Below are 13,701 nucleotides of genomic sequence, written 5' to 3' on the forward strand. Positions count from 1 at the left end.
ACCATTTGAGTGGCTGTTGTTCTGGGTTTTGCTATGCAGTCAGTGTCTTGGCTCTCGAGAGCACTACCGGGTAGCACTGATAAAGGTCTGATAAAGGGCTGGTATCTCTTTAACTTGTGTTTGCTGTCTCATGGTGATAACGCACTACTATAAAGCTCGTGGGAGACAAGCCTTTTTTTTCTGTTTACAGTAGAATACTACATCTGTTGGGAAATATCAGAAGCTCTTATGGCAAACCATTACTGCAGAAAGAGTAACGTGTGGTCTAGCACTAGCCTGTTGAATGCATTGAAAATGAGGGAACTCTAATGGGTTTTGCTGTGACAGCATGTTAGAACTAAATCACAAGAAAGAAGAACTCTTTGGCTTGCCTGTGTTTTGCACACAGGTATGAGAATGAGTTACAGCTAGAAAACCTATTTCTTCCTCAGTTTGTGGCATAATTATCTAAACAAAGACTTGAGAAGATTCTTCTCTCTCTTTTATGGACGAGAGGTAGGTGAAGGAGAAGCATGATCTGTGCCCAAAAGGAGAATGGGAAACTAGGCCTTGAGTGGTGAAGTTACTTAACCTTATACAAAAGTATGTTAAGCTTGGTTATGCTCTTCTGCTGCTTTAACTTTAGCTACTAGTTCACTTGAAGTGACAGTGGAGAAGGAGAGTACTTACTGTGTAAAGATATGCTGAACGTAGGTCGTATGCATGTCAGTGTGTGGTCACACTGAAGCTAATTTGACCTGTATGAAGTTATTGTCCAAAACATAGCTGTGTAGGGGGACCTCGGGAGGAACTAATCTGTGCACTGGGAAATACCTGGACTTCTGTTAGAAGAGCTGCCTCTGCAAAGTTCTGCCTCTGGCGGTTCTGGCAGTTGTATTTTGCATGGAGGGTAAGACTTCAGAGAAGCTGGTGAACAAGGCTGAGCAAGCTTTCTTTTATGCCAGGTGGTTCTGAGTGTGGTATTAATGTAAGTATTTGCCTTCAGAGTGGTTGATCGTTGTTGTGATAAGCCCCTGAAGCCATACGTTGACTTGTAGGACTGTGGTGACAAAACTGTTGTATTTATCTTCAAGCGATCCAGCCCTTCATTTTTTAGGTGACAGTAGATGTGGAGGGCACTGATTCTGTTTCTGGCAAACCTGGCTGTTGTGTCTCTGCTGTGAATGCAAGGTAGCTGATAAGGCTTATCTCTGAACCCTTCCAGACTCTAAAAAAATCTGGGGTCCTGTATGGAAGTTCTTCACCAATTGTCAGCATGTTTTACAGAACTGTAGATGTTTGAACATACTCTTTCAAAGTGTGTCCTTACAAATAGAGCTTTATCTTAAGTTCAGAAGCAAACACCAAGGAACATGAATCATTGTTAACTAGAATAGTTATAAATGTGCGAAGTTAAACTCAGGTGCCTAAAGATGCAATACTGCAGTAGAAGAGGATGGGCTGAAGGCAGTAGGGAGCTCTCATTGTTCATGGCTGATACAAACATGACAGTAGAACTAACTCGGCTTCTTCGTTGGTTCAGGTGTGAAATTACACGTTTCTGTGGGCAAAGAAATCTGGTATACAACAGGCATTGATTACTGATATGCAGGCTGGCAAGCAGATGGTTTTTCTAGACTTCATACTGAATTAGATAAACACTAGAGACTGGAAAGCTGAAATAAGAGAATGTTTGACTGCTGGTCTTTTCCAGTTGCCATATTCATTTTGGCATATAGCAGCATGCTGCTGCAGTGCCATTTCATTTTCTGCTTGCAGTATGTCCAGTCAGAGTCAGCATGCTGACTCTGCATCTTAGTCACAAGTTCTAGGGAGCTCAAAACAGAGAAGTCCGTTTTAATATTTTTAATGCTTCTGACCTGGGTGCTTTCTGGAAACTCTTAGCTCTGTGCCCATTAGTGGCTGTTTCTGTGGAGAAGAAAAGTGGCCCTAAGACAAACACCTCTATTTCAGCTCAGCTGCAGTCCTCATCAATGATATTGTTCCTTTTACCTCAGCAGACTACCAGCCTGTGTACTGAAGACCTTGATGAGTGTTTTTTGGTGTAACAAGAAAACTTATATTATCACAGTTCTTGGAAGACTCTTCAGGACTTACTAGCCCTTTCACCTGGCTGGTGATTTAGTGCTTCCCAAGGAGTCTCCCTCATGAAACAGGTGCCTTCCTCTGGAGAGGAGAGCTACATCTGTTTAAAGGCCAGCCTCTACTGGATGTTGTGGCAATAAACTGGTGTCTCCAGTTTGACTGTCTGACTGTGTGAATTGCTCTCTTCTCTTCCAAGGCAGGCAGAGTGGGCAGCTGGCTTGTTCAGGCTGTTAATGTCAGTATGTGTTACAGGCTCTGGCTTAGGACTAATTCCAGCCCTGCCAAAACAAGGTGAGCAGCTGCAGCACGCATCTGCAGTGCAGGTGGGCTTAAGCTGAAGGACAGCGAAGCGTCAGCGTGTTTTCTGTGTGGGCTTTAGTCTTCATAAGCCTACTTAGCAGCTGTAACTGCCCAAGTCAGTGTGTGTGCAGTGCTCTCCACAGACCTGCTCTGAGGGAGCTTCCAGCGTGACGAGGGACGCCCAGGGTACCTGCAGTGGAGCAGACCAAGGCTCTGAGCTTCATGTGCCTCTTGAGCCAGTTCTTTTTGGCTCCTGGAACTTGCAGAGGAGTAGCCGTCAGACAAAGCGGCTACCATCTGTTAGATGTAGGAGTCTAGTTGTAAAATACTGAGTTCTCGTAACTGAGAAGCTAGTTTTCATTAAATTGAGTTTTCCCCTACTGAAGTTTTTAAGTATGTTCTTGGAGACTAGTTAATCTTCCAACTGAAGTACCTTGTTTGAACTGATGATCTTACAGTCCTCTACGTAATGCAGTTAATAATTGCTATTTAGGGCTCAGAGGTCAGGACTTAATAATACTTGTCTTCCCTGATGATAAAGGAGTTTGAAGAGCTTCCCATGTGAAATCAACATGACTAGCATGAAACTGGAGCATAGCTAGCCACAAAGAAATAGAGGATACAGATAAAGCAGCACAATGCTCTTAGTTTTAGGCAAATTAGCATTCTTATTTAAGAAGGTGGTGCAAAATAACTTGATTTTCTGCTTATTATTGACTGACTTTGGTACAGTCTTTGCTTATTGAAGAGTGTGTTAACACGGCTGAAACACCTCTGTGTCATAAATTAACCCATGGTAGCATTACAGCTGAGACAAAGGTAGTAACATGACTCGCTGTATCATGCAGGCAGATGTTATGCAGCACTGTTCCAGAGAGGTTTCTCAATTCTTGAAATTCTTAGTGTTTTGCATAGTCTAGAGATTTAAATAGTTCACAAGCTCAAATGTTCGTCTCACAACTGACAGGTGTTCCCTATGGCTGTGTAAGTTTTAGGGTCCTGTGGCAAAGATTTTTTTAGCTGATGGTGTTTCTGAGGCTCTGTTGCCAGTGCCAGAGGGAATGATCCTGGAGCTGAAATCGGAAGCTATCAAATGTGTTATCACAGAAGGCAGCAGAAAGGTGACTTTGCTAGGAGTGTGTTAGTTGTACCTTTTGAGCTGATTAGGCATTAGGAGGTAACCAAACTAGGATAAGAATTACTAAGTGTTGGCTGCAGGTTTGTTAGTCCTCCAGGTAGAGACTAAAACAGTGAGAGCTGTGCTTCTTAATGTGTGAACAGTCGTCTGGGTGTTCACACAGGAGAAAGTGTGAGTAACTTCAGAAGAGGGTCTGTAGCAGCTTCTCAACAGTATCAGCTCTGCTGTTCATGTATCTGCAGCATGATCTCACGATAAAGAAAAACAACCTTGTGTTACTTGTTACTCAGAATAATGGTTCATGTGGTTTCTTGTGCCTGTCAGCAGAAGTGACCCTGCAGAGCAGCAAGTCACATTCCTTTGGGTAACTCCTACATCAGACACTCTGGTAATGCTTCCCATACACGTCTACTGAAATCAATAACTGGCTGTTCTGTCTTTTCTCAGAGAGCTAAACTGCAGTCACTTCTTTACAGGTGCTGCTGATGGAGTGGTTAATGGACACGTCTATCAGGTAAGCCTGAAGTATTCTATACTTACAGCATGCTGTTGTACTCTCTGAACTTTACACAGACTAATACTTCCCACTTCTTGTCTCTCACATACTTCTCTCATCTATGAAGAGGAACTTCTATTCTGGTTGCTTATCTTATGAAACTGTTAATGCTTTTAGTATGCTCCTCCTCTGAACTTCAAGGCAGCTTAAAGCAGCAGTCCATTTTGAATTATGGCATGACCAGACAAACAGGCTGTGTGGTATGATTTAATGCTGACTGGCTACCTAGCTGGAAGTGTGCTCTTACTGCCTAGTTTAAAGCTGAGTTCTTTGAATTCCTTGTTCTTCAAGAATAATTCATATGTCCTGCTTGTCTTGCCAATATTTGTCTTACAAGGAGCTGACCCAAAACATTATACACTTAGTGACATAAAGTTGCCTGAAATTAAGCTGCTGCTAAATAGCTCTGTCATAGTATGAAAACATGTTCAGCCATGGTAATGACAAAAGGAGGAGATACTTGCTTTTATTAGTGTCAGGGAAGAATGATGCATGTTAAAGCAATCACTGTCCTGTCACTGAGTTTCACACCAGTTTGGCTAAGGCATTGTCATACAATACATTGCATTGTATTGCTGCACAACCCTGGTTAAGCGAATGCTTGAGAAGGGGGCAGCATGTGAGCTACTTCTCCAGAGTTTTAAGTGAACGCTGGGCTTTCTGGAGCTTTCCTTGCTGCTAAGATTTTTATATCTGTACCATTGCTGTGGGACTGAAGTGAAATGATCTTACTGGCCCTTTGTACTTCCTTATACAAGAGGAGGGAGGCAAAATACCTTGATTTGCCCCTGGACTTGGCAGTGGTGAGACTGCTCCTTGAGCACAGTCCAGTTTTGGGCACCACAGGATAAGGACATTGAGGTGCTGGAGCGGGTCCAGACAAGGGCAGTGAGGCTGGTGAGAGGGATGGAAGACATGGGCTGAGGGAACTGGTGTTGTTTAGTCTGGAGAAGAGGTGGCTGAGAAGAGACCTTATTGCTCTCTACAGCTACCTAAAAGGAGGTTGTGGTGAGGCTGGTGTTGGTCTCAGAGATGACCTCAAGTTGTCCCAGGAGAGGTTTCGATTGGGTGTTAGGAAGAGAGAGTTTAGACACTGAAACAGGCTGCCCAGGGAGGTGGTGGAGTCCCCATCCCTGGAGGTGTTCAAAAAATGAGTAGATGGAGCACTTGAGGCTATGGCCTAGTGGTGGAAATGCTGGGACGAAGGTTGGACTTGATGATCCTGGAGGTCTTTTCCAACCATATTGATTCTATTATTTTGTGTTTGCAATGCTAAGTGATCAGTTGATTTTCTTGATAGAGCTTCTTCCTACAAGAAGAGACTGAAGGGACTACATGTTACAGGTAGCTAAGACAAAAGCTACTAGTTTGACCCTGCAGCTAGCCAGTTAATTTTGTTTTTGACTGAATGTGAAGCCTGATGCTGTTCCATAAGCCTAGCTCCTTCTCTTTGTGTTATTCCTTCACTGAGGGCTGCAGGAGGTCCAAAGAATGGCAAGAGCCAGCTAAAGCTGTCGTTGGCCACAATCCATCTGGTACTGTCAAGGGTGGTATTTCTTAGATTTATTAGTTCACCCTACACTTAACAAAAATTGTTGGACTTCCAAGTATGCTCTGTGGCAAACAGCACAACATTTAGTAGCTTTGTGAATTTGGTGTATTAATCATAGCTGTATTCATTGCAAGCCTTTGAACTAATATACAGTAAAAATTCTGCTAGTATCCATGCTGTTTTGATGCTTAAGTGTTGAAATGCCTCATGTATCTAAGCTGCACAGAGTGATCCTACTTCTGTAATGTCTTTAAAGGGTGTTGGCTTTTAATAGGGGTTACGTTTGCCAATTTCTCTAAAGTAGCCAAGTTAGAGAGTATTTTAAACGCCTATGTAAAGAAATAAAAAATAAATTTAAAAAGTATTTGTTATGAAAGTTATTTTTTAAGGTGAGAGGAGCTGGAAGATCTCTAAGCCTACAACTACATAGTGAGATGCTAGGCATTGTCTTCTTTCTTCAGGTGTAGACTTCTGGCACAGTTTGACTTGGGTTTGTTTGATCCCTGATTGTTAGAGGCAGCCCTGTACTAATTTGCTTCAGTCCTGTGGTAATTTGTGGCAAGACATTCTTCATATTAATGGTGGCCATGTGGTATAACATCACGTGAATGCGTCAGCTTTCAGGCAGCTACCTGACACACTCAGCTGTGGTGTATCAATTGCATTACTGTGTCTTCCCTGTAAGGAAAGCAACGGTCCAACAGACTCCTACGCTGCCATATCCCAGGTGGATCGACTGCAGTCGGAACCAGAGAGTATCCGCAAGTGGAGAGAGGAGCAAAAGGAGCGCCTGGAGCAGCTCGGTAAGGAGGGTGCCTGTTGCAGTACTTGCTTGTGAGTAACTTGATGGCAGCTCCTTCAGTAGCAGAATTCTCAACGATGGCTTCTGGCTCTTGGGAATGTAATGTGCTTTTTGAGCTTGAACAGCAAGTCTGAATCGGTCTCCCAGTAAGCAGACTTCATACTGATGTAGGAGTCAGCAAGCAAGTGGCTCTCTTAAGTGTATTCGTGTGGGCTGGCCTTTACTTAAAATAAACTGAACAGAAAATGAACAGCTTTTATCAGCAGAAAAGAGTGAACAAATACTGCAGTTATCAGCACTTTTTTCAAAGGATTGAGGTTGCTCATTTTGTAATTGCTGAGGCGATGCCTTGTCAGACAGATCATCTAATGGCCAAGTTAAGTAATGGACTAGTACCTAAATTAAATACAGCTGTCAGATGCAGTGATACCTACCGGGGGACAGCTGCTAAGAGCCTATAAACTGATATGCTTTCCACTCACATTAGGGAGTGAAACTGAAATTGAAATTGGCTAGACATTGTTCAAACAGAACCTTCTATAGAATGTGATTCTGGATAGAGCTGATCCTGTTGCTCCTATTCTGGGCTAGTTGCAACAGATGAGCTTGTCCTTAAATGTAGGCTGGGTATAAAAGCGTGCTGAGTGCCAGGCTGCCTCACTTTGCCTAAGCACAAAAGCTTTACAAGCTTTATTTTTGTACTAGCATAGCAAGGTGACTGGTTTTGGATTTGAACAGTTTTCAGGCCAACAGACGTAGTAAATATGAACTAGTTTACAAATGCCTATCCTAAACTGGACTGTCATGGCTGACTGTCACGGTGCAGGCCTTCAGTTTAGCTAGTCCTCTAAATGTGTATGGTATTCAGAGTTCTCATGGTCCCCGTCAGGAAATCTAACCCTTGTCTGAGCAGATTAAGCAACTGTCTGCACTAGAGTGATGTCAGCTGAAAAGCCAGCAAGATCCAACTGGAGCAAACATGACTGAAAAATCATGTCTTAAATCTTCAGATGCGAATTCACGGAAGCAGGAAGCAGAATGGAAAGAGAAAGCAATAAAGGAGTTGGAGGAGTGGTATGCAAGGCAAGATGAAAATCTCCAGAAAACAAAAGCCAGCAACAGGTAAGGCTTCTGCAGCCATCTGAAGAGTTATGGTACTGGATATGAAAGTAATGGGGGAGGGAGGGAGGTTAGAACACTTCTAGTATGTCCTACTTCCATATTTCTGGTGTCTAGTATTTGCTAGTTCTTCAGACTATTAAAGTAACACCTACTAGAAACGTGGTCTGTAGCGGCAGACCATCTATTTAATTTTTCTTAGATTATATGTCCAAAACCAGCAAAAAAGCGTTGGATAATGAACCAGAATTATAGAAGATAGAGCCAGAGAAAGCTTTAGTCTGGCCACTTGTTTGCATGCTCCTAGCTGCACAGGCCTTCAGTAACTGTAACTACCTGTTTTGAGAGTCGCAATCTTAGTTGCTGTTTTTAACAGACATGGAAGTGGCCTTCTACTTTGTCTTTGCTACAGGTTATATAATCAGGTAACTTAAAACCTTCGGCCACTTCTTTTGGAAGTTCTTGAGAAATAACCTGACTCAGTTCTGGTAGTGAAGAACTAGGTGCTGACTGTGTCTGTGTTGGGTTTGAATTGTCTGTTTATGGGTCCTGGGTCAGAAATTAGAGACTTGGCTGCCAGTCTAGTCTGCTCTTACACTTTCTTAGAGGTTCCCTGTGGAATCTTGACTTCAGGCCGTGTAACGGTAAATGTGATGGTATTGATTTAACACCACTTAGATCTCCACTTCTGACCTAGGGTTGCCAGTGTCCTGTCCAGGTAATCTTCAGGGCTGCTTTATACTTTGGGAGCTCACAGGCTTCCAGGTGAAGTTTTGAAACACCATTTTTTCATATCAAAATGTCCAGCATGTTTGTCTTGAGTAGGTGGAGTCCTGTGTAGGCTCCACTTCCTGCTAAAGGAAGAAAGGAGGCCTTCACTTCCTACAGAATGATGGATTTGACACTTCCATTCACTGAGGTACAGTCTTTTGATTTGGTCAAGAAAGGGAAGCAGGATTGGCACGCTTCCGTTTGGTGCCCAGAGCTCATGATACCCCCATAGGTGTATCGTGGCCAGTATCTGAGTGCACAGTGTGCATTCTCCAGCAGGATCTAGAGCATTTGGCATTCTCAGCAGCCTGGCGAGATCTCTCTCCTAGTGGTAGTTTCTGTCCACTGGAAGTAGTCTAATGCTGACACTGGGACTCCAGTCTTAAACTGGCTGGTCCCAGCTCCTAGGAGCTAGCACAGCTTTTGTGTTGCCCTTCTGAGTCAGTGCCATAGTTGATATGTTCCACACGGTAGCTGCTCTGCTGTTACAGTAAGTGTAGGGGATACAAAATTAATGTGCTTGTTAAAACTGCCTTCAGCTGTGTTCTGTACTTCTCACCCTTATCTCTTCTCTCCTGCCTGCTTGCCTGCCTGTTGGACTACTTGCTACCTAGGGTGGCAGATGAAGCTTTCTACAAACAACCCTTCGCTGACGTGATTGGTTATGTGTATGTCGCTTAACTACTAATTATGTTTGCTAGTCAACTAGGTGATGAGGAGGACCAGAAGTGGTGCTGAATGTCTGAAGGTGACACCTGAATATCTTGGGGAGTATAAGCTAATATAAGCAAACAGCTGCTGCTTTTTGGCCTGATGCTGACCTGCAGTATTACGTGCAGTCTTCCTATAAGGATCCCATTTGCTGCACAACGTCCAGGACTTTCAGATTAAGTCATGTTGTACACATACCACCCAAATTTTGGTAATGGCTTCAGTAGGTTTTAGGTGGAGGGGTTTACAGCTGTCTCCAGGTCAGCGAGCACTGCTTATCAAGGTGCTTTGGTGGGTGTGTGGGTTAGCGTCTGCAGTATCATAGTTAGAGGCAGCTCTGTGTAGACATTTTGCCAGCCTAATGGATCAGTGAGAATACAGTTGTGACTATCAAGCCCCAGTGGAGTATGCTAGTTTCCACGGGATGAGAGGATTGCAGTGTTCCTTGGCTTCTTAATGCATTTTAATTCCTTAAACTTCAGTGGAAAGATTGCCATGTCACAGATTGTAAGGGGACACTTTTAGAGGGTGTGTTGGTGAGCCGTGGTGTGGCTTTGAGTGCATTAGTATTGAAAGTCCAGAGTGGAATCCATTACCTAACTGTAGGTGGATGTAAACAAACACTTGTGAAATGATGGATTTACAGGTGGCGCTTGACTTTCCTGAAGTCTGCTGGAATTGATTTTGATAGATTTTTCCAATAAAGCCCTTATTTTCATGTATCAAATGCAAATGTGCAGCAGAAGTGCTGCAGAATGAAACTGGTAGACTGTTTCCTGGATGTAGGCAAAGCTACTAGTGCATGTCCAGCCAGCTGATCATCTGCATTTAACTCATTCTCATTTTCTATATCTGACTTAAACTTTCTCTCCTTGTTTCTTTTCTTCTCTTCACCTTTAAGCACAAACATAAACCATCCTTGCTACAGCCTAGAACAGTTAAGTAAAAAAATCTTCACTGCCCTTTAAAAGTGTCATGTCACATGAAGTAGCAGTGTTGTAGTGACCCTTGTCTTCAGTGGTGTCTGTAACCTTACCATCCTTGTGAACAGTGCTGAACCCTCACGGGGGAGTCATCGTCACTGCTTTCTCTGTACTGCTTGTTGGAGTAGATGGATTTGGTTTGATCTCAACGCTTACTGCTCTTGCATTCAGGCAGCTGTCAGGGCCCCCCAGTCCATGTAAACTGGGTGGTGGAGTGTTATCCCCACACTGCAGCAATGCTGTTGGCACCATGGCAACACCAAAGGCATACAGCTGGGAGACTGCTGGCACTAACCTGCACATAATGCACAAAGCCTCCCTACAGTCTCCTCGGGGTGAGCACAGGGGAAACATCTTTACTCTGTGAGCTGACCTCCAGTGAGTAATCCCCTATGCCAAGATGTGCTTTAGGCTCTATTAACCACAAGCATGGGTTTCATGGCTTAAATTCATGCTGCTTCACTGCAGCACTGGGAATCATCAGCGGATAGTTTTATGACATAGGCCTTTGGGCTGATTTGTATCTTAAAATGGACTCCTTTTGAGGATTTACTTGCAGGGAGTTGTAAATTTCCAGTTGGCAAGTGTCCAGTGTAAGCCCTCAAGTGGCAGAGGCTTAACTAGTTAAGACCTGGGCAAAGTACATGTAAGTACAAAGACTCAATAACTACTCTTAAAACCAAACACCTGTATTCCAACATTTTACACAGCAATCCTTGGCACTGCTTGTGCATAGCATACTACTGCAACCTACTTTCATCTCCAGTGTTGGCACAGTGGGAGCTTCAGTAACCGTGATGTCCACAAGCAGCTGTCAGGTCACATTTCTTATGAAACATGCTGAAAGAAACTGTACCCTGTCAGAGGGAAGGAGTGCCTTTTACGTCGGGCATTAACACAAGGTGCGTTGCATTGCTTCTAGGGCAGCTGAAGAAGCCTTTGTGAATGATGCAGAAGACATTTTTCCAGGCACTGAGTGGGAACGTGTGGCTCAGCTCTGTGACTTTAATCCCAAGTCTAGTAAGCAGGCAAAGGACGTGTCCCGCATGCGTTCAGTCCTCATCTCACTCAAGCAGGCTCCGCTGGTTCGCTGAAGGAGAGCACGATGGAAACACTACAGATGCAATAGCCTAACCTTACTCAGAGAAGCTATGTTTGCAGTAATTGGATTACTCGTTTCAGTCTTGTGGTGTGTGTGGTTTGTGTTTGTTTTTCTTTTTTTTTTTTTTTTTTTTTGGCCAAACCTCATTATGTATCTAGAACTGATCATTATTTGCTTGCATGTTCTTCCTCATGTTTCTTTTCTGTGTCTGAAATGGGAGAACCTCCAGAACTGTAGTCTCTGTGCTGTTGTGCACTGAGATGTCACTTCACACATTACGGATATTAAAGATCTGTTAAAACAGCAAAATGTGTTGCCTTTGGATGAATTAAGGTCTGCTCCCTTTCAACAAGGTGTCTTGGAATTGAGTGTGAGCAAACGTTTCTCTTAACTGCTAGTGATTTCACCTGGCTGGTGACTGATCAGCCAGCGATGTTCCTAGTCTCTTAAGAGGTCGTCCTGCTTGTCTCTATAAGCTTCCTAAAGCTGCTGAGAGCTTTAGTTTAAAAACTGCTTTCCTATCCAATTTACCACAGAAGATAGAAGCTCCGGGAAACTGGAGCAGCATGCTCATCAAGGAGCTTATCTCCCTTCTAGAAGAACTGAGGACACTGCCTGCTGCAGGTAGGCAGTTCTGCCTCCTTTCCTGCTGTCAGGCCAGCGGCAGGTCTCCAGCTAGAACGACAGTACAGGGCACTAAGTAGTTAAAGCCTGTGACATTCTGCTGCATGCTCTGTTCTGCCATGCATTCAACACTGGCTTTGTATGCAGGGTCCTGTTGTGCAGCAGCTGTACGGGTGTTTTTGAACTCGGTCTTTGTGTTACTGACTCTTGCAGACACTTTTTCCCACCAGGGTGGTGGACTGGAGGTTCCGAGATCAAGCGAAGGGAAGACTTGCTCTTACTGCTGCTCATCTGTTAGGTTGGAGTCCTGTCTTCCAGGGTGGCTGAATGTGAAACTGATCCAGAAAATCTCTGTTCTGCTGCTCCCTTGGCTCTGATCTCACCCTGCACTCACAAGGGCTGTATTCTAGCCTTGTTCTGGTAAGACTAACCTTAGCTGTCTGTCTTGTAAGGATAGCCTCTTCATTCTCATACATAATAACATTTTTTTTTCAAAGATACAGTAGCTGAGCTAGTGTGTAGCAGAAATGCTGTAATACATTTAGTGTACAAGCTGGGATGTTACCCCAGTTTGAAGAGGGCTGCAGGTGCAGATTAAAATTTACCAAGGTTCAGGCAGTTGCTGCATAGCAACTGTCTTACTGGCTGTGTCCCTTTGGCAGATAAGTTAGATAAATGTTTGCCAACTGGGCTTCAGTAGTTAGTTATCTGGCTTCAATTAATAAACCTCACTGTTGCCTGTTCTCATGATTGCAAGCATGTTCAGAACCTCCTCATGAGTGGTGATGAAAACGATACTAGATGACAAGTCTGGAAGCTTAATTCCGTGGAAGAGTAAAGCAGGAAAGTATTTTCTGAACTGTGCAGGGATACTACAGGTGAGTTTAATAGGACTGAAGCACAGAGCAAGTCTGTAGAATACTGGTACTGAATGCCAGCCTGGACTAACTATGCATTCACTTTAGTGTGAGCAGCAGAAAGGAAGTTTTCAGTCAGAGCTTTACAAAGAATGGCTTCTAAAATTAATTGGTAACTTAAGAAGGAAAACTGCTGCATTAAATATACATTGTTTAAAATGTTAACCTAAATTTACTGGAATTTGAAAGATCAGCACATTTTAGGGGTTCCTAAATTCTCAACAGGATATTTTATCTGTGCTAATGGCATGGTTTTGAGCTGCAATTGAAGAAAGAGGGCAAAGATTCTCAAGTTCAAGGCCAAAGCAGTTTATAGAACTTAGAGCAGCATTTTAGAAGCCGGGTATGCAGGGACTACTTATGTATCTGTGGTTTTTGTGCACACTATCTAGCTGGAACACTGAACAAGCAGCTGTGATTTCTGGTTTCTTCCTCTAGCTCTTGTGTTAAGATTTTGTAGATTCTCTTCTGCCTTGGTTTTATCTTTAAGTGTTCTTGCTCACTGTATCCCTTCTGCCCCCCTGTATCAGTGCTGTCAGTTTCACAGAAAGGCTGAGGTGGGAAGGGACCTCTCAAAGTCATCTGGTCTAACCCTCCTGCTCAAGCAGAGCCATCTAGAGCTGGGTGCCCAAGTCCCAGTCCACACAGCTTTTGAAGATCTCCAAAGAGGAAGACGCCGCCATCTCTGAGCAACCTGTATCAGTGTTTGATCACTGTCATAGTGAAAAAGTGTTTCCTGGTGCTCAGGAGGAAACTCCTTTGTTTTAGTGTGTGCCCACTGCCTCTTGCCCTGTAATGGGGCACCACTGGGAAGAGTCTGGCATCTCTGCATTCACTCTCCAGATATTTGTACATATTCATGAGATTATTCCTTAGCCACCTCTTCTGCACACTGAACAGTCTTCAGCTCTCTCAGCTTCTCCTCATAGGAGAGAGTAGATGTGGGAAGGTTACTGACAACCCAGGCCTGACTTTGTAGGTGATGGTCTGCCTGTCTGGTATTTCTGCTCGCAGGAAGGAAGCCTACTCAACAGTGTTCAG

At 43.7% G+C, this 13,701-nt stretch overlaps 1 protein-coding gene across 1 annotated transcript; it reads left to right on the forward strand.

The window, feature by feature from the left end:
- Positions 1–3,970: 3,970 nt before the first annotated feature.
- On the forward strand, positions 3,971–11,111 carry CLTA (clathrin, light chain A; the record flags this gene model as incomplete). Its single annotated transcript, XM_008938299.1, has 6 exons — positions 3,971–4,037; positions 6,317–6,434; positions 7,444–7,555; positions 8,938–8,991; positions 9,936–9,971; positions 10,940–11,111. Coding segments are annotated over 6 exons (559 nt in total), but the record flags the coding sequence as incomplete, so codon positions are not given.
- Between the last annotated feature and the right edge of the window lie 2,590 nt (positions 11,112–13,701).

The sequence above is a fragment of the Merops nubicus genome, unplaced genomic scaffold (assembly GCF_000691845.1).
Source record: "Merops nubicus isolate BGI_N331 unplaced genomic scaffold, ASM69184v1 scaffold10784, whole genome shotgun sequence".
Lineage (NCBI taxonomy): Eukaryota > Metazoa > Chordata > Aves > Coraciiformes > Meropidae > Merops > Merops nubicus.